A 22,424-nucleotide genomic window follows, 5' to 3' on the forward strand; every position below is an offset into this window, starting at 1 on the left:
TGAGACTAGCAAGCTTGGAAAACACTTTAAATCAAGTTAACAAGCAAATATAAAAAACGGTACTGTGCCTTTAAGAGAAACACATTTTGTCAGAATTTGAAAAACAGTGAAAAAATGCAGTAAATCAAACGAAATTTTTACAGTGTGTATAATAGGCTAACAGAGCATTGCACCCACTTGCAAATGGATGATTAACCCCTTAGTTCAAAAAACGGATCAAAAAAACGAAATAGACGTTTTTTAACAGTCACAATCAACTGCCACAGCAAGCTGTGGCCCTACCTTCCCCAATAAACGACTTTGGAAAGCCTTTGGGCCCTTTAGAGATGTCCTATAGCATTCAGAGGGCCTTTGAGGGAAGCTGGATGTCACAGTTTGTAATTTTAACAGCACCAACTGTAACTTTTATAATACAACAGTGGAAAGCCTCAGGAAACTGTTTCTAGTCAAAATTTAAGCCAGCCATGTGGAAAAAACTAGGCCCTAATAAAGTTTTATCACCAAAGCATATATAAAAACGATTAAACATGCCAGCAAACGTTTTATATTGCAATATCATAAGGGTATTACCCCTGGGAGTAAGCATGATACCAGTCGTTATTAAATCACTGTATTCAGGCTTAACTTACATTAATCCGGTATCAGCAGCATTTTCTAGTGTTTTCCATCTCTAGAAAAAAATATAACTGCACATACCTGATAGCAGAATAAACTGCACGCCATTCTCTCGCTGAAGTTACCTCATCTGTGAAATCCCCTCAGACATATGTGAGAACAGCAATGGATCTTAGTTACAACCTGCTAAGATCATAGAAACCTCAGGCAGATTCTTCTTCTATTTACTGCCTGAGATAAAATAGCACAACTCCGGTACTATTTAAAAATAACAAACTTTTGATTGAAGAAAATAAACTAGCTATATTTAACCACTCTCTCCTACAACGTCCTTGCTTGTTGAGAGTTGCAAGAGAATGACTGGGTATGACAGTTAGGGGAGGAGCTATATTACAGCTCTGCTGTGGGCTGTTGGGAATGAGAATATCCCACAAGTAATGGATGATCCGTGGACTGGATACACCTTACAAGAGAAATATACTTTAGTGTGTACTGACTGTGCGCAGCACCGCTCCCCACACCGCCCAGACTAGTCTGACTCTGTCTGTCCCTCCCCTCTAGTCTCTAGATACACCGGTCACGTTCCTCAACTATTGCTGAGACACATACTGCACCACCAGGAGAAACCTGACCGGAGATGATCATGAACACACAGGCTAGGGGGAGGAGCAAGTGCTATGCACATATCACTGCGCAAGTCAAGTCAGTGAGGAGGAAGAGGGCGGGACAACGACGACAGGCGGCTGACTGGAACTGCAAGGCAGTAATTTGTGTGGATCATCTCAGTGACATATCTGGACTGTGGGGATCGGAATCCGGATCCGGTAAGTTAATTATGCACTCACTCACAGTCACACACTGTCTGATAGTATGATACATCTTGGTCTAGCTGCTACCTGTAACCAATTTGTGGGCGAGTTCAAGTTTTGGATCGTACACAGAACAGAAGGTGCAAATAATAGAAATGCACCTCCATAGTGAGTTATTTTCTGAATTAGCTTGGGGTTAAGCTAAGACTATCCAGTGCGTTGTTAAGGTTTAATATTTTACAGCAAAATTAAGTTAATTCTGAAGTTGTAGTTTTGTCTATGTGAAGCAGCAGGTTCAGAGTAACACCTCTCAGCAGAGCATGAATTCTCTCCAATATACTTAATAACATAAAATGTGTGTATGTAGGTGTGTGTGTGTATGTCTGTCTGTGTGTGTATGTCTGTGTGTGTGTGTGTGTGTGTGTGTATGTATGTCTGTCTGTATGTATGTATGTATGTGGATGTCTGTATATGTGTGTGTGTGTGTATGTATATGTGTGTGTGTGTATGTCTGTATGTATGTGTGTGTGCGTGTTAATGTCTGTATTTGTGTGTGTGTGTGCATGTGTATGTGTGTATGTGTATGTATGTATGTCTGTATGTGTATGTCTGTATCTTTGTGCATGCATGTGTATGTCTGTCTGAATGTGTGTGTATGTATTTTTGTATGTATGTCTGTATGTGTGTGTATGTATGTGTGTGTGTGTGTGTATATGTCTGTGTGTGTATATATGTATGTATGTGTGGGTGTGTGTGCGTGTATGTATGTATGTATGTGTGTGTGTCTGTACCCAGTTGTCATGTTCGGGGGGTGACACCCTGAGTTACCGCACCAGGTGACAACGACCCTAGTGACGCCACTGAGTGAGAAAGAGGGAAGAAGCAAGCTGCCTGCAGTGCAGCCTGTGTCAACCACCCGTGAGCAGTGACCTGTCTTGATTCCTAGATCTGTGCGGCAGTATGGTGCTGGTGTCTGTGTGTAGAAGACCGCCGCCTTCTCTGATAAACCTTACCTATCCAAATAGGTAACCAAGCATGATGATCATGCGATTAACATCAAGGTGGCTGAGTTTGGTACACCACAAGCAGTCTTTATATAAATGTTATTTGAAACTTGTTTGATTAGATGACTAATTTGTACTTGTGGAACTAGACAAGGGGCAACCAACAAGCAACCAATTTGACAGCAAAGTGCTGCTCTCCTGGATTATAGAAACTTAGAATGTGTTGGCAGATAGGAACCATTCGGCCCATCTAGTCTGCCCAATTTTCTGAATACTTTTCTTAGTTCCTGGCCTTATCTTATACCTAGCATAGCCTTATGCCTATCCCAAGCATTTTTAAACTCCTTCACTGTCTCTACCACTTCTGCTGGATGGCTATTCCACCATGCATCCACTACCCTCTTGGTAAAGAGAGTGTTTTTGATGTTTTTAATTTGAAATGTACCTTGGTGTCCTTCACTAAGGTCTGTATTTTGGAAAATGTCCGCCACAGTCTTGGTCCGTGCCTATCCCTGCTTGGAGTCACACTTGACTCCAAACTTTCTTTTGCTTCCCACATTAAAGGGACATTATAAACTCATTTTTTTCTTTGCATAAATGTTTAGTAAATGATCTATTTATATAGCCCATAAAGATTTTTTTTAAATATATAGTTTTGCTTATTTTTAAATAACGTTGCTCTGATTTTCAGACTCCTAAACCAAGCCCCAAAGTTTTATGAGAATACCGTCAGATACCTTCTCCAGCTTGCTCCTGTTTGTGTAAAGGGTCTTTTCATATGCAAAAGAAGGGGGAGGGGGGAGTCTTATTTCCCACTTGCAGTGGGCTTTCCAGCTACCTTTTCAACAGAGCTAAACTGAGAGCTTCTAAGTAAGTTTTTAAACAGTTTTATACTGGATTTTTATATCAGTATCTGTGCATCATATTCTTTATAGTAGTGTCTATAACATGCAGTTATATGAAAATGAGTGTATACTGTCCCTTTAAGTCCTTAGCTAACTCCTGCCGATTCCACCTTAAAAATATCTCTAAAATTAATGAATTGCTTACTCACTCAAGACACAACTTAGATTCTTATCCACTCCATTATCATCTCCAGCCTTGATTACAGTAATTCTGTTTTCTTTTGTCTCCCAAGCTACCGCCTGTCCATTTAGCCACCAATCAGCAAGCTCTACCCAAGTGCTAAAACAAAAAATGACCCTAGCATACAAAGCTTTCACTAACACTTCACCTTCCTATATGTCTGCCCCAGTCTGCAAACCCCTGGAATGAAGTATAGCTCAGACTTAAAAGCAGACGAGCCTCGATATGTCGCCATAACAAATGAAAAGATTTTGACTTATCATTAAACTAGGCGAAAAGCCTGCCCAGAGAGCAGTCTATTTTAAAAAACAAACAAAAAAAAACTACAAACCCCAAAGCACAAATTACACAAAATAAAAAATGTAAAATTACAGAAAAAATAAACAAAACTGTCCAAAATAAAAAATCTAAACCTAAACTAATACCCCTATAAAAAATCCCCCAAAAAATAAAAACACCCCCTAATTTAATACTAAACTACCAATAGCCCTTAAAATGGCTTTTGTAGGGAATTGCCCTAAGTTAAAAAGCTCTTTTACCTGAACAAATTACCAATTACCCCCTAACAGTAAAAACCCCCACCCACCAAACCCCCCAAAATAAAAAACCTAACACTAAAAAAACAGAAACTACTCATTGCCCCTAAAGGGGCATTTGTATGGGCATTGCCCTTAAAATGGCATTCAGCTATTTTACAGCCCAAAAAACCCTAATCTAAAAAAAAAAAAAGCCACCCCAAAAAATTAAAAAAAGCCTAAGACTAAGCCCCAAATAGGTACTCACCGTTCCTGAAGTCTGGCTCCATCATCTTCTATCTTCATCCGTAACGAAGGTGGCGCGGAGCGGAGGTGCAAGCTGCCTTCCCCAATGTGTGGATCCTTAGCGGCGGTCCTCGGCGGCGTGGAGGCTCCTCTTCATCTGATGTCCATCGTACACTGAAGATTGAATGCAAGGTGCTGCATTCAATTTGGGGTACCTTGCATTCCTATTGGCTGAAATTTTTAAAACAGCCAATAGGATTAGAGCTACTGAAATTCTATTGGCTGTTCAAATCAGCCAATAAGATTTCAGTAGCGCTCATTCTATTGGCTGATTTCAAAATTTCAGCCAATAGGAATGCAAGGAACCCCATTAAATATGGGGTATCTTGCATTCAATCTTCAGTGCGCGACGGGCGAGCGCATGAAGAGGAGCCTCCACGCCACTGAGGACCGCTGCCGCTGAAGACTGCTGCTGAGGATCCGTGCATCGGGGAAGCCAGCTCCACACCTCCGCTCTGGATGAAGATAGAAGATGATGGAGCCGCCTGGAAGAAGACCTTCTCTGCCGAATTTCAGGAACGGCGAATACCTATTTGGGGCTTAGTCTTAGGAATTTTTTTTTACGTTTAGGAATTTAATGGGCTGTAAAAGAGCTGATTGCCCTTTTAACGCCAATGCCCATACAAATGCCCCTTTAGGGGCATTGGGTAGTTTAGGTTTTTTTAGTGTTAGGTTTTTTATTTTGCTTTGTTTTTTTACTGTTAGGGGGGACTTAGTATTTTTTAAATGTAAAAAAAACTGTTTAACTTAGGGCAATGCCCTACAAAAGGCCCTTTTAAGGGCTTTTGGTAGTTTAGGTGGTGTTTTTAATTTGGGGGGGCTTTTTTATTTTCATAGGGATTAGGTTTATTTACTTTTATTTTTAATAATTTTGTTTAATTTTTTTTCTGTCATTTTAGAGTTTTTTTATTATTTTTTTGTAATTTTAGATTATTTTTTGTAATTTAATGTTAGGTTTTATTTAAGCGTAACATAATATTGGGGTTAATTTAGGGGGTGCTAGGTTAGCGGCCTTAGTAATTAAATTAAATATTTGCGTTGTGGGGGGTTGGCGGTTTAGGAGTTAATAGGTTAATTAGGTTTATTGTGATGTGGGGGTTTGTTGGTTTAGGGGTTAATAGGTTAATTAGGTTTATTGCGATGTGGGGGTTTGTCAGTTTAGGGGTTAATTACTTTATTATTTTGCAATGCTGGCAGTTTCGGTGTTTGTTAATACTTCGTGCGGGAGGTTAGTTGTTTTTTTATACTTACGTGTTGTTTTGTGCGGGCGGTTGCGTGTTTTTTTTTTTTTTAAAAGGCTTTGTTTGCCTACGCTGCGTCCAGGTGGATTCCGAAAATGGCCAACATTCCTGCATTCATGCGTGTGCAACTAGCGACACCGATGGATGCGTGACAAACACAATAATAGTATAGATATATTCAAAGGAATATAAATGAGCAAAAAAATGCTCTAATCTGTTAGGACATGTTAAGCTTTCTAAAACATAAAATAATACCCTGTGCTCAAAATTACCATCAGTCCACCAGCCCCCAGAATTCACATTTTCCCTATATTTAACATTGAGTGAACTAGTAAATTCCTTTTTCCTGACTACTAACTTTTTTCCCTGACTGAAAAACGTTAGATATTATGTTACCAGTGCTGACTATGCCCCTATATATGTAATAAACTACTTAAAAAAACATTAATGTATCTCTGCTTTGTCATTATTTATTCATGTTTTCCCTATCAATAGCATCAAATGGCAACACTAGAAGTTACTTCCCAGATTTTAAAGGGACATGAAACCCACATTTATGTATTTCATGATTTAGATAGAATATACATTGTTAAACAACTTTCCAATTGACTTATTTTATCTAATTTGCTTCATTGTCTTAGTATGCTTTGCTGAAATGCATATCTAGATAGGCTCAGGAGCTGGGAGCTAGCTGCCGATTGGTGTCTGTACATATATGTCTCTTGTGATTGGCTTACCAATGTGTTCAGCTAGCTCCCAATAGTGCATTGCTGCTCATTCAAGAAAGGACACCATGTGAATAAAGCAAAATTGATAACAGTAAAGTTAAGTAAATTACGTAAAGTAATTAAATTAGATTATTTTTTTTACAATAGTATGCTTTATCTAAATCATGAAAGAAAAATGTTGGGTTTCATGTTCCTTTAAGTAAGAGTTATACATGTAACTCTCTAAAGAAAATCAGTTACATTGCCAATGGTCCTGAAAACTGTGCGTAGTCCAGAATAATAATATAATCCTATGGTCATGGGACAGTCAGTAAAAGGGACAGCAATTTATTAGATTGTACTAAACGAGTACTGTTTAATATCCCTTTAACACACATTCAACATGAGAGAGCTGCAGTGTACTTACATATGCTGACACTTTGAAGACAGTTGATATAATGTTTATCTTTTTTGTCTCTGGATCCTTTTCAACACTGAAAATAAAAATAAATAAATAAAACGCAGATCTTTAATATATCATGTAAATTTAATTTTTATAGTTTTGCGTTTGAAGCAGAAATAATGTTTATTAGTTTACATTGCTTATATTTGGTTCTAAAATACTGATTTGAAATAGATATTTCAACCACTTGATGTCTCACCTGGTATTCATCACAAATACAAACCTTGATTAGTTGTTTTACACAGGCAGATGCCTCCACGTAGACACATAACCACATGACTGGTGAAAAGTTAAAGGGACACTAAAGTCATTTTTTTATCTATCCATCAGAAAATTTTCACTACATTTCAAAAGATCTGAACATAAAATAAATGTTTTAAAATCATTTAAAACCTGTCACTTTGTTAGGAAAAATATGCATTGTTTTGCAGGCCCAGGACACACCCCTTTTATATTACAAGTGAAGTGCTATTTATAGATTGCAGGACCTCGCTAAGATTAGCTCGAAATCTGGTATCTGGTAAAACTGAATAACCAGAGAAGGTTTAGTGCGGCCGGCATCCCTTTAGTGTGCCCTATAGACATGCTCATATTACAAGTAGGACAAGAGCGCAACACATAACCACACTAAAACATGTTTGCGAAAGTTGAGACCTGAAGTAAAGAATAAAAGTATAACACTCAAATTTATAAATATAAAAAGTAAATTATAAGTTTATTATTGAAATACATATGTAAAAAGTGTTTGAAAGGGATGTAAGTGTATATAAGGTGTTTGACTGGAAAGGTTTATTTACATGCGTGTATGTATACAAGTTTACATATGTGTGTGTGTGTATATATATATATATATATATATATATATATATATATATATATATATATATATATATATATATACACACATATGTATCGCTCGCTCGCTCACCATAGAAGTCTATGGGGAGGAGAATTTAACGTGGCCGTGTAATAAGACTCCCACATGTCAGTGCAACTGAGTCTTTTGCAGAAACATTTTACTTTCAACTTTCAAAATACATAGTCTAGTGTTAATCCAGTGACCCTGGGAATGCGCAGGTTGACTAGAGTGGAGTTTCATGTGCAATTTTTTGTGTGTGTCAACCATGGGGTGTAAAAACATTGCTCTATGTGTGGCTGTCAAGGGGGGACAAATCACTGCTGTGTACTGGAAGTCAAAGAGATGAAATAATGTATGTTACTGGCATGAAAGGGGATAAAATCACTGCTTAGTAAATAATACATATAGCTGGGTCAAGGGTGGGGACTAAGGTAGAACTTTGGAGCTGAATCATGTTATGATCCCCAGCTGCTAATCATGCTTAGTCACCCACAGGTTGTTTAGTGTTTTAGTGACAGATAGCAACATTATTCAAATAGCAACTACTACCTCAGTCTAATAGCACTCTACGGGGCCGAACTATCAAGCTCCAAATGGCTCGCCGGAAACAGCAGTTATGAAGCAGTGGTCTAAAGACCGCTGCTTCATAACTGGTCCGCTGCCTCTGAGGCTGCGGTCTGCAATCCGCCCCATCCTATACGATCTGGCTGATTGACACCCCTTGCTAGTGGCCGATTGGCCGCAAATCTGCAGGGGGCGGCATTGCACAAGCAGTTCTGGTTACCTGCTTGTGCAATGTTAAATGCCGGCAGCGTATGCTGTCGGCATTCAGCGATATCTGTCGGACAGTGTATCATGTCGGACAGACATTGATAAAGTGGCCCCTAATACTGGTAATAATGCATTGTTAATCTTTTATCCAACTGCTAATTTTCTAACTATAAATAAAACTATTTCTAAAAGATTTGTCAAATGCTAAAAATTTAAAAATGATAAACAGAAGTCCATCATGCAAACAGATGTATTTCCGAGGCACATCATCTATGTTTAACCCCTTAAGGACCAGCGACGTACCCTGTATGTCGCTGGCCTTTTTTTGGGACGTGATTGTTTTATAGCGCGGTCTTGCCACCAGCGTTGAGACGGCTCTATTCCACAAAGCCTGCTGGAGGGAGGGCATTAATAGCGTTTTCTTGCTAGACTTGTGCTATTATGTCCTGAAAAAACCCTTAACGACCAGTGACATACAGGGTACATTGTGGTCATTAAGGGGTTAATAAGAGATTCTTCAGTTAACTGTGCCCAACCTACTGAAACATCAAAGACAAGCTGATTTACAGATGTGGATCACAAACAAAAAGCTTTAGGTGAGCTTGTGGGATGTAACAATTAGATACTAATTCTTCTACTCTCTATATGTCATTGCTGGCTATATTAGTAAATTGTATGCTTGACAATGTACATGAAATATGTCTTCCATTACTATTAACCTATTACAGGTACAAATCACCAAATCCAGAATTCTAAAATCCAAATTTATTCTGAAATTCAAACTTTTTTAATTATTTAAAATTTTTCCTAGCCTGTAAGTCACAATCTTCTCTGCTTGTACCTTTGCTTTTTGTCTTCTAAAATGCAAATACTAGTCTAGATTTATTTAAAACAACAAATATTACCATTCTGATTACAATACTGTACTATCTTTCTGAGGGTACTATGTATACCAGTGCTTCTCAACCTTTTGCTAGCAAGTACCCCTGTAGGCATTCATTTGATTTCTATGTAACCTTAACTGTAGCACAACTATTGAACTTTTACATGAGCAAAAATGGAAATCATGTGTATTACTTAATTTCACAAAGCTTGTATCAGATATGATAATGAAGTAAATATATAGGAATCTGATATTTGTTTAATGTTTTCCAGAATTCAATATTTGCCAATATTACAACCGAGAATAATCAGCACATAATACAGATATACAGTCCATTAATATTAATAATTATATGTAATTACTGTGCTTTTTACATAAAAAAAAGAGGAAAATAAACTATTTTCTGCGTGATGAAGAAAGTAATATTTATGGTACCATCTATCTATTTTTAATAACCATTTCATACACAGTTTATCTGTCTTGTTTTACTGCGGCACACTTTTTTTTACCCATTTCACAGTGGCACCTTTATCTGACACGTGGTCACAGTAATCCACTTTCTCTGTTCATATCAGTGAAGCACAACTCCAGCCCTCATATGTCCCTAACAAGCCAGAATCTAAGGTTTTACCAATTTGAGGTGAATCAGTAATTGGACAATGGTTCAACCTTGCCAGGGAAATACACTCTGTCCCTTTGATATGTCATGTTTACAATAGCTACATCAGAAAAAAATAATGAAGGACAATACCTGGAGTACCCCTTGCCAATGCCCCAGGGACCCCCAGGGGTACACGTACCACAGGTTGAGAAACTAGGATGTATACAAAGGTACTATAAATTATATAAAACTACCTTTAGGTTATATGTATAAGCTGTGTTATGGCGTAAATATTGCCGAAATTAAATGAAAAAGGTTTTATACACTTGGTTCCATTTTCCTCTCCAAAGTGTCCCATTTTAAAAGATGCAAATATTCCAAAATCTAAACTATTCTGAAATCCCAACCCTTTTCTGGTCCCAAGCAGTTTGGATAAAGGTTTTTCTTCCAGTACATCATATATTTTTTTTATCTATTAACACCTGTCAAGTCTCCAAATTCAAACCTTTTGTCATGCAAAAGTATTTTATCATTGTTAATTGTTGCTTTTATATATAGATGATTACATTTTACATATGTCATTTTAACACAAAGGGGTGGCTCATAATTCTTTACAAAAAAATGATCAAATAATTTATTTACAAGAAAAATAAAAAGAAAACACCCGAAGACTTTAAAGGTGTATTTTGTAGAAAAATTATTAAATAAACCTTTCTAAAGAATTGTGACCGGCACCGACATTTGCTAATTTTCTTGCTTACTACAATACACCAGTGCACTGATTAATATAAATAAATACATCTTCAGTATCATCTGGTGTTCCTTTAATTCCTTTCCTAGTCGTTTTTTTTTCTTAATTACAACTCTTACCATCCCACTTGTGATAAATAAATGTTGAAATTGTCCTAACAATTTGTACCATTTCTATGTGAGTTTCGAGTAAATTATACTGACAGCCCAGTTATAATCATGTCAGTGCCACTTTTAAGATGAAGGAACACTTGTGATTATAATGAGAAGCACATGCAGAACACAAGTAGCCACGGCAGAAGCATCACAAAAACATGAATCTATAAAGAAATGTGTCCAATAAAAAAATCCTTACAATGCACTAAACTGCTTTCAAAGATCCAACTTCCGGTTGCTAATAAAATAACATAAAACAGTACCGGTTACCCATTTGTGTGTATATGATGGAAGATGACGTGAGTGGTATTGTAGAATTTGTTTGTAAGCAATAGATAGGTGGCCTTTGATTTCTACTTGTTCGTAACAAATATTTTCTATTGGTGTCAGCGGGCGTATTATCTGCTGTTTATCAGTGTGTGTATCTAAAGGGTGGTTAAACTGTATATATTTATACCAATAATGAAAGTACTTGATAGCAAGGTCAGCTAATTCTGTTCTTGGTTGAATTTTGCCATCTTAAAGAACTTTGTGATATGGGGGAAGTGTATGTATTGTGCTATGTTTATTAGGATAGGTATGTTTTGTCTGAAAAATAGGATTGGTAAGAATAGGAGTTAAAGGAGAGGGGATGGATGATACATTAGGGAAATGTTTGATCAAATAATCCCATGATTTTAGGGTTTCGACTGTTAATGTAGATGTTGTAGGTAGGGTTTTATGTTCTGTTGTAGGTGACCAACATAAACTGCCTAGATTAGGATGAGAGGCTAATGAACGTTCAAGTGTTATCCATTCTTTGCTTCATTTTTACACCAATTAATTATTCTTACTAGATGAGAAGCATATCTATAGTATTTAATATTGGGAGATCCTAATCCTCCTCTATCTTTGGGCATGTATAAGGTTTTCATAGAGACTCTTACCATGTGATTCAACCATATATAGGAGTTTAAGGTTCTTTGCATAGAGTGCAAGTAGTTGTCTGGTAGGTGAATAGGTAGAGCTTGGAGTATATACAATATTTTCGGGAAAATCATCATTTTCACTGAATTTATGTGGCCCAACCATGATATTGATTTATATTCCCAGCCTTGAAGGTCTTTCTTTAAATTTTTTAATAGAGGTGTATAGTTTAGTGTGAATAATTGAGATCTTTTTTGGGGCTTTGTATACCTAGATATCTTTCTATTTTGTATATCAGGTGAGGAGAATTATTAAGGCTAATAAATTCTGACTTTGTCTCATTAACTTTTAAAAAGGAAAATTTGCTATATTTAGAGAATTCTGATGATAGCGCTTTCAATGAGCATATCGGGGAAGTCAGTGTGAGCATTACATAATCGGCATATAATGTCATTTTGTATTGGGTCTCTTGAACTGTAACTCCTTTAATATCATAATTTTGGCAGATATTAGTTGTTAGAACTTCCATAGCCAGGACAAATGATAAGGGGGATAATGGACACCCCATCTCTTGCCATTAGTTATACTTATGGAGCGTACTCTGGCTGTGAGTTTGTTGTATACAGTAGGGTTGCACCGATACTGATACTAGTATCAGGATCAGTGCCGATACCAAGTATTTGCATGAGTACTTGTACTCATGCAAATGCACCAATACTTAAAACGATACCTCCACTTCCTACCCATACTCCATCTTGTGGCATTTTTCAAACTGCATGTTCCCATTTAATTTTAGGCTGGAGTGAAGACTTAACTAAAAATTGTTCACTTCTGTTCTGCCAATACAAATTACTGTTATTTGTATTATTGTACGTTTGAGAGCAGTGCTAAAAAAGCTGCTACTTTACAGCTGGAAGCCTACCTGAGAGAAAGCACTGTACCTCATTCAGACAAACCCCTAAAATACTTGGCAGTTAATAAACTGAGTTTTCCAGCTCTGGCTAAAATGGCCCAAAAATATCTTTCTGCCCAATGCAGTAGTGTGAAAAGTGAAAGACTGTTCAGCTTAGCATCAAGCGTCCTTACTGATAAAAGAAACAGACTTATAGCTGGACATACATATATGCTTCTGTTCCTTAATAAGAACTTGCCACTAACTTTTGAAAAATGATTCTAATTGCTAGATTGCCTGTTATACTGCTAGTTCTCATCTTGAACAATTGTGCTAAAAAACATACTGTACATACTGGGAATAAAAAGCAGCACTGGAAAATATGAAGACTAGCCATATTTTCTGTTGAGTCCGTAGTATCCAAATGCCCCATTTTTCTCAAAGGAGATTACTGGGACACTCCTTCCCCAAAGTTTTTTCAGAATTTGTGACAACAAATCAAATAAACCGTTTAATTATTTCAAAATGTCTTTTGAGTTACAGTTCATAACTATAAAGAAGCTATCTTAAATCAGTCTGTATTGTGCTTGGTAAATTGTCATATGACATAAAAAAAGTATCTGTAATTGATATTGGTAAATATTTGAAAGTACTGATACTTGTACTCGGTCTTAAAAAAATGGTATCGGTGCAACCCTAGAATAAAGCAAATATTTTGGTAATTAAGGAGTGACCGAATCCAAATTTATGAAGGGTGGCTTTCAGATAATTCCAATTTAATCTGTTGAAAGCTATTTTGGCATCTATGGAGAGAAATATGGCTGATGTTTTGGTCTCTGTGACATAGTCTAGGAGGTTGACTATTTTATCTCTTTATCTCTTGCTTCTCGATGTGGTGTGAAACCTGCTTGGTTAATGTGTACTAATGTCGGGAGGATTTTATTTATTCTGGAAGCGAGGATTTTAGCAAATAGCTTTACATCAACATTGAGAAGTGAAGGTCTAAAATTAGATGGTGTAGTTGGGGGTTTTCCGGGGCTTGGGGATCACAGTTATATGCGCTTCGACCATATTCTGAGGAAAAGATTTCCCTTCTCCTATTTCATTCAACAAATATGGAATTAAAATGTCTTTGAAATGTTAGTAGTATTTTTTGAATAGCCATCAGGTCCGGGACTTTTATCTACATTTAGCTCATTAAGTACGTGGATTAGTTCAAGCTGGGTTATAGGGGAGTCCTATTTCTTTTTGTTGCTCGGGTGTAAGAGTTGGTAAAGTGCTACCCTATAGATATGTTCCTAGTTCTGATTCGTTAAATAAGTAATTTGCATTTGGTGCTATATTGTAAAGTATGAGATAATATTCTCAGAATTGTTTACCAATTTTAGAAGTAGTGAATAGTTTTTGTTTTTGAGGGGTAATCAATTTGTGGATGAATGATTTTAGTTTTCTTTTTTAAGGGCTCTAGCTAGAAATGTTCCTGCTCCGTTTCCTTCATAGAATAATTTTTACTTAAATTTAAGTTAAGACTCAACACCATAGCCAAGTGTTCAGACCATGCTGTTGATTTAATTTGGGAATTGGAAAGATGTCTTAGGCCTATCTGATTAGTGAAAAAAATCGTCTAGTCTACTTTACATTTTAGTTGGTGCTGAGAAAAAGGTGTAATCTTTATTATCTCTATGAAAATATCTCCAGGAGTGTCAGGTGCCAGGAATCAGACAGTTGAGAAGTGCAAAAATAATCACACCTTTATTAATAGTAAAAAATAATAAAAAAGCCCACAAGTCAAATAACAAGCCAGGAGTCAAAACCAGAGCTGGTAGTCAGACGAGCCGAGTCAGGAGCCAAAGTGAATAGTCAGACGAGCCGGAATCAGGAACAAGGAAAAGACGTCAGCCAGGTAATACACAGGAACTCTCACAAACAGGTCTGAGACAAAGCATACTGAACAGATGCCCTTTAAATAATAAGTGATGACATCACAATTCTGAGACTGCATCCTGTCTCACATGGATGATGCACACCAGTCTGGCCATAAAAGGAAGTGCAGGAAATGAGCAGCATCCCCCACAATGCCCCATAGTCAGGAAGAGAGGTGAGTAAAATGGCTGCCAGCAACACATGGCAAACACAACAGTGAAAAAACCCTGACAGTACCCTCCCCTCAACGACCCCTCCCCTGTGGGAGGACAAAAGGCTTATTGGGGAAACGGGCATGGAAGGCACGGAGGAGGCGGGAGCATGAACATCAGAAGAGGGAACCCAAGAACGCTCCTCCGGACCGTAGCCCCTCCAGTGAACCAAATACTGTACACGGCCCATGGACATATGAGAGTCAATAATGCTGCTGACCTCATACTCCTCATGGTTGTCAACAAAGATAGGACGGGGACGAGGCAACACAGTGGTAAACCGATTACAAACCAATGGTTTCAAGAGGGAGACATGAAAAACATTGGAGATGCGCGTAGAAGGAGGAAGGTCAAGAGCGTAGGCCACAGGATTAACCCATCGCAGTATTCGAAAAGGACCAACATAACGAGGTACCAATTTATTGGAAGGCACATGAAGGTTCAAGTTGCGGGAGGCCAGCCAAACTCTCTCACCAACCTGGTAGGAAGGTGCGGGCAGACGCCTACGATCAGCCTGGAACTTTTGGCGCTGCATAGAACGATAAAGGCAATCCGGAATCTGCGCCCACATGGAACAGAGTTGCCAGAGATGCTCCTCTAAAGCCGGAATACTCTGAGACATGAATGAATCAGGCAAAGGATGGTTGAAACCCCAAATTTGCCATGAACGGGGATAACATGGAGGAAGCATTAATAGCACTATTACGAGCAAACTCTGCCCAAGGTAACAGTTCAGACCAATTATTGTGGTGATCTGAGACATAGTAACGGAGGAACTGTTCCAGAGCTTGATTAGACCGTTCTGCCGCCCCATTGGATTGAGGGTGATATGCCGAGGAGAAGGAAAGCTGGATCCCCATTTGAGCACAAAAGGAACGCCAAAATCTGGAGACAAACTGGCTACCCCGGTCCGACACTATCGCCTTGGGTAACCCATGTAAACGGAAGACCTCCCGGGCAAAAATTGAAGCAAGCTCCTGAGCGGTAGGCAGCTTCATCAAGGGAATGCAATGTGACATTTTAGAAAAACGATCAACCACCATAAGGAAAACAGTATTGCCATTGGAAACAGGGAGCTCGACAATGAAGTCCATGGAAAAGTGTGTCCAAGGACGCTCATCATTAGCAATAGGTTGAAGAAGACCCACAGGAAGACGTTGAGGAGTCTTATTCTGTGCACAAACTGAGGAGGAGGCAACATACGCAGCAACATCAGAACGAAGAGCTGGCCACCAGAATTGTCAAGTGACAGACCGAATCATTTGGATCTTGCCTGGGTGACCTGCGGCTTTAGGATAGTGGTAAGTGAGCAAAAGTTTAGTTCGAAGATTCTCAGGAACAAAACACTTACCACTAGGTTTCTCAGGAGGTGCATTGGTTTGTGCAGCCAGGATCTCCACCACCAAGGGAGAAGTCAAATTAGTACGTATGGTAGCCAAAATATGGTCAGGTGGTATAACAGGAGTAGGTACAGACTCCTCCTTGGACAGAGGCGAAAATTGCAGAGAGAGGGCTTCAGCCCTAACATTCTTACTACCAGGCAGGTAGGAGACCACATAATTAAACCGAGACAAAAATAGCGCCCATCTGGCCTTTCGGGGCGACAAACGTTTTGCTTCAGATAGATAAGTTAAATTATTGTGGTCAGTAAGAATGAGCACTGGCACGCTAGTACCCTTGAGAAGATGCCTCCATTGCTTGAGTGCCAAAATTATGGCCAGTAATTCCCTGTCGCCAATTTCATAATTGCAGAAACCACACGGATGCAAGGAACTGTCAGGCGTAGGACGTTGACACAAGAGGGCACCTACTCCAGTCTCAGACGCATCGACCTCAAGAACGAAAGGCAGGACAGGGTTAGGATGAGCCAGAACTGGAGCGGCAGCAAAGGCAGTCTTAAGACTATCAAAGGCCTTAATGGCAGTAGGTGACCAATGGAGTAGATCATTCTCTTTACGGGTCATGTCTGTGATAGGTTTGACCAAGGAAGAAAAGTTTTAAATAAACTTTCTATAGTAATTGGCGAACCCCAAAAAACGTTGAATAGACCGAAGACCAACTGGGCGAGGCCACTGCAGAACTGCAGATAACTTGTCAGGATCCATGGAGAACCCTGCAACGGAGATAACATAACCTAGGAAGGTTACTTGAGTCTGATGGAACTCACATTTCTCGAGTTTACAAAACAGGCCATTCTCACGTAGTCTCTGAAGAACCCGTGTAACATCAAAACGATGAGCCTCAAGTGTGGGTGAGTGTATGAGGATGTCGTCTAAGTACACCACAACTCACTGTTGCAACATATCTCGTAGGACATCATTAATAAATTCCTGAAAAACAGCAGGAGCATTACATAGGCCTAAGGGCATTACAAGATGCTCATAATGCCCGCTCCTGGTGTTAAATGCTGTTTTCCATTTGTGGCCCTCCTTAATCCTAACGAGATTGTACGCTCCTCTCAAATCAAGTTTAGTAAAGACCGTAGCTCCCTTGAGGCGGTCAAAGAGTTTTGTAATGAGCGGAATAGGGTAAGCATTCTTAATGGTAAGACGATTAAGACCCCTATAATCGATACATGGTCTTAACTCGCCACCCTTTTTCTTCACAAAGAAGAAGCCAGCCCCTGCAGGAGAGCAGGATTTGCGGATGATCCCCCGCGACAGAGCATCGGCAACATACTCCTCCATAGCACAATTCTCTGCAACAGACAAAGGATACACCTGGCCCCGAGGAGGAATGGCTCCGGGTTGCAGGTCTATGGCACAATCGTAAGACTGGTGAGGAGGCAACGTACCGGCATGCACCTTGTCAAACATGTCCAGGAACTCTCAGTACTCCTCTGGCAATTGAGATACCAAAGAAGTGCACAAGACTTTAACTGGTTTCCGAAGACAAGTGGAAATACATTGCAGGGACCACGACAAAATTTTGGACCTGCGCCAGTCGAGACTGGGATTGTGCTTTTGGAGCCAGGGATAACCCAGAACAACCGGAAAATGCGGAGAGTTTATCACCTGGAACTGGAGGGTTTCAAAATGGAGAGCCCCAACAGCCATGGACAACGGAGCAGTTTCGTGAGTAACGAGTGTGGGCTGAAGGGGCCTGCCATCAATGGCCTCAATAGCAAGCGGAACGGACCGAGGCAAAATAGGAATGGAGTGCTTTGATACAAAAGCACTGTCAATGAAATAGCCCACAGCACCGGAGTCAACAAGAGCCTGAGTGACTATGGAGGAATCCACCCAGGAAAGGACAACCGTGACCAAAGGTTTCTCCTTAAGCGGCTCTGGGGACGAGGATAAACAACCCAAGGTCTGCCCACGACAGGACCTTAGGTGTGAGCGTTTCCCGGCCGTGTAGGACAAGACTTCAAATGTGGCCCTGTAACCCACAATAGAGGCAGAGCCCCTCCCTCCTCCTAAAGGCCCTCTCCGCCGCGGAGAGACGCGTGAATCCCAACTGCATCAGCTCAGCAGTACCTGGTGACTTGGGACCAGGAGGCATGGGAGGAGAGGGAGGCATGGGTGGGAACGAACACGTAGGAGACAACGGAACAGGAGGTTTCCGCAAGCGCTCCTTGAAAGAGGGCCTCTCTCTGAGTCTGATGTCAATTAGGATAAAAAAAGACACCAATGCCTCGAGATCCTCTGGTAAATCTCTGGCAGCAACTTCATCTTTAATCGCATCAGAGAGCCCATGAAAGAAGGCGGCAACAAGGGCTTCATTGTTCCAACCTACCTCTGCGGCAAGCGTACGGAACTCAATAGCATACTGAGCAACAGATCTTGTACCTTGCTGAATGGACATGAGTCGTTTAGCAGCAGAGGAGGAGCGAGCCGGAACATCAAATACCCTTTGAAAGGAGGCCACAAATTCAGGGTAATTTGAAATCACAGGTTTATTAGTCTCCCACAAGGGATTAGCCCAGGCAAGAGCTGTGTCAGAGAGTAACGAGATGAGAATTCCCACCTTAGCTCTGTCAGAGGGAAACGCCTGAGGTAACATCTCAAAGTAAATGCCCACCTGGTTCAAAAACCCTCTGCACTGAATAGGATCGCCTCCATATCGCTGAGGTAGAGGTGCAGAACCGAACATGCTCCTGGTAGACATAGGTGCAGCAGCGGAAACAGGAGCAGCCATAACTTGCGGGACACTTTGGTCCAAATGTGCAGTGCGAGTCAGCAGGGTTTGCAGGGCTAGTGCAAATTGATCCAAGCAGTGATCCTGTACATTCATCCTGGAAATGATGGCAGGTAAAGGTGGATAATAGGCAGCATCAGGATTTATGGCCTTTGCGTAATGTCAGGGTGCCAGGAATCAGACTGAGACGAGAAGTGCAAAATACAAAATTTATGCTTACCTGATAAATTTCTTTCTCTTGTAGTGTATCCAGTCCACGGGTTCATCCATTACTTGTGGGATATTCCCCTTCCCAACAGGAAGTTGCAAGAGGACACCCACAGCAGAGCTGTCTATATAGCTGCTCCCCTAACTGCCACCACCAGTCATTCGACCGAAGACAAGTAAGAAAAAGGAGAAACTATAGGGTGCAGTGGTGACTGTAGTTTAAAAAATAAAAACACCTGCCTTAAAGTGACAGGGCGGGCCGTGGACTGGATACACCACAAGAGAACGACATTTATCAGGTAAGCATAAATTTTGTTTTCTCTTGTAAGGTGTATCCAGTCCACGGGTTCATCCATTACTTGTGGGATACCAATACCAAAGCTTTAGGACACGGATGAAGGGAGGGACAAGGCAGGTACTTAAACAGAAGGCACCACTGCCTGTAAGACCTTTCTCCCAAAAACAGCCTCCGAGGAAACAAAAGTATCAAATTTGTAGAATTTTGAAAAAGTATGAAGCGAAGAACAAGTCGCCGCCTTACAAATCTGTTCAACAGAGGCCTCATGTTTAAAAGACCATGTGGAAGCTACCACTCTAGTAGAATGAGCTGTAATTCTTTCAGGAGGCTGCTGACCAGCAGTCTCCTAAGCTAAACGAATTATGCTTCTCAGCCAAAAAGAAAGAGTAGTTGCCGAAGCCTTTTGGCCTCTCCTCTTTCCAGAGTAGACAACAAACAATGCAGATGTTTGACGAAGATCCTTAGTAGCTTGCAAATAAAACTTTAAACCACGAACCACGTCAAGATTGTGTAACAGACGTTCCTTCTTTGAAGAAGGATTAGGACACAGTGACAGAACAACAATTTCCTGATTGATATTCCTATTAGATACTACCTTAGGAAGAAACCCAGGTTTGGTACGCAAAACTACCTTATCTGCATGGAAGATCAGATAAGTGGAATCACACTGCAAGGCAGATAACTCTGAAACTCTTCGAGCCGAAGAGATAGCTACTAAAAACAGAACTTTCCAAGATAAAAGCTTGATATCTATGGAATGCAAGGGTTCAAACAGAACCCCTTGAAGAACCTTAAGAACTAAATTTAAACTCCATGGCGGAGCAACAGGTTTAAACACAGGCCTGATTCTAACCAAAGCCTGACAAAACGCCTGGAACATCAGCCAGGCGCTTGTGCAAAAGAATAAAATAGCATTCACAAAGAAGAAAAATAGCATTCACAAAAAATAGTGTTCACAAAAATTGGCATACATAAAAAATGTTCAAATGTTCAACCGGTTATATGTAAGTGAATCCAGTAGTGTTTCCTCCAAAGTGACGTGTGGAAATATAACGTGAAGTCAATAATAGTAGAATGTAAACGTTGAGTGGGTCAAATTATTGTGGTTCAGCTGCTAAATTAAAAAAAAAAAAAAAAAATTGTAAATCCGTGAGGTGTATAAAAATAAAAATAACTTGTGAAAAAATCCACGTGGAAAACTTGAATTCAAATGATAAACAAAGGTCAAAAATCAAAAGACAAAAATCAAAAGACAAAAATATCAAAAGACAAAAATAGAAAATCAGTGATAATATTAAAAAGCACTAAAGATCTAGTGAAAACAAATCCTTAATTCAGATGTTAAAAATCCTTGGTAAGATCCATAACAAACAAATACATCGATAAAATACCTAAAAGGGAACAAAAGAGAAACAAATAGTGCAACACTGTATATGATATATAATATAGGTAATTAAAACCAAACTCACCAGTATGCCAACGCGTTTCGGCCTAGACTAGGCCTTTCTCAACCCTTGTTTATCATTTGAATTCAAGTTTTCCACGTGGATTTTTTCACAAGTTATTTTTATTTTTATTTTTATACACCTCACGGATTTACAATTTTTTTTTTTTTTTTTTTTTTTTTAATTTAGCAGCTGAACCACAATAATTTGACCCACTCAACGTTTACATTCTACTATTATTGACTTCACGTTATATTTCCACACGTCACTTTGGAGGAAACACTACTGGATTCACTTACATATAACCGGTTGAACATTTGAACATTTTTTATGTATGCCAATTTTTGTGAACACTATTTTTTGTGAATGCTATTTTTCTTCTTTGTGAATGCTATTTTTCTTTGTTGACAGCTATTGTGTGCACTCAATCACTCACTTAGGTTGTTTATATTATTGAATGTACATGTCCTTCTAACTCCTCATCACTGGCTCACTAAGTCAGCGTCACATGCTATACTCCATTGGATTTTTTTAGATATTTTTAGATTTGTTTATTATATATTTTTGTTAAGTCAGACATGGATCCATGCGTCTGATTGCCATTTGTAAATTTTTATATGTATTAAAATGTACTTTTTACTAGCCTTTTAAGCTTATTAGCGCTTACTCTCTCCCCATTTTAACTTTTATATTGTTAGCCTACTAGGAGGCTATATAGTTAGTAAGCTTAAGGCCCTGGGTGTAGCGCTCGGTCCACTTCTCCTGTGCAAAAGAATAGACAGAGCAGAAATCTGTCCCTTTAAGGAACTAGCCGATAATCCCTTTTCCAATCCTTCTTGGAGAAAAGATAGTATCCTGGGAATCCTGACCTTACTCCACGAGTAACCCTTGTATTCACACCAATGAAGATATTTACACCATATCTTATGATAGATTTTCCTGGTGACAGGCTTTCGAGCCTGAATCAAGGTATCAATGACCGACTCGGAGAAACCACGTTTTGATAAAATCAAACGTTCAATCTCCAAGCAGTCAGACGCAGAGAAACTAAATTTGGATGTTTGAATGGACCTTGGAGTAGAAGGTCCTGCCTCAGCGGCAGAGTCCATGGTGGAAAGGATGACATGTCCACCAGATCTGCATACCAAGTCCTGCATGGCCACGCAGGTGCTATCAAAATCTCCAAAGCTCTCTCCTGCTTGATCTTGGCAATCAGACGAGGGAGGAGAGGAAACGGAGGAAACACATAAGCCAGGCTGAAGGACCAGGGCACTGCTAGAGCATCTATCAGCGTTGCCTGGGGATCCCTTGACCTGGACCCGTAACGAGGAAGCTTGGCGTTATGACGAGACGCCATCAGATCCAGTTCTGGTTTGCCCCATAATTGAATCAGCTGGGCAAATACCTCCGGATGGAGCTCTCACTCCCCAGGATGAAAAGTCTGCCGACTTAGAAAATCCGCCTCCCAGTTCTCTACTCCTGGGATATGGATAGCAGATAGATGGCAGGAGTGAACCTCCGCCCACAGAATTATCTTGGAAACTTCCATCATTGCCAGGGGACTCCTTGTTCCCCCCTGATGGTTGATATAGGCTACAGTCGTGATATTGTCCGACTGAAATCTGATGAACTTGA

The 22,424-nt window shown here is 39.7% G+C and overlaps 1 protein-coding gene across 1 annotated transcript in view; it reads right to left on the reverse strand.

Annotated features, from left to right (window-relative positions):
- Nucleotides 1-22,424, reverse strand: part of CFAP300 (cilia and flagella associated protein 300) — a 209,186-nt gene that overhangs the window by 14,108 nt on the left and 172,654 nt on the right. Inside the window, exon 6 of the mRNA XM_053708586.1 lies at nucleotides 6,711-6,777. Within this exon, the coding sequence (XP_053564561.1) occupies nucleotides 6,711-6,777 (67 nt within the window). The remainder of the gene's footprint in view (nucleotides 1-6,710; nucleotides 6,778-22,424) is intronic.

This window comes from Bombina bombina, chromosome 3 (assembly GCF_027579735.1).
Source record: "Bombina bombina isolate aBomBom1 chromosome 3, aBomBom1.pri, whole genome shotgun sequence".
Classification (NCBI taxonomy): Eukaryota; Metazoa; Chordata; class Amphibia; order Anura; family Bombinatoridae; genus Bombina; species Bombina bombina.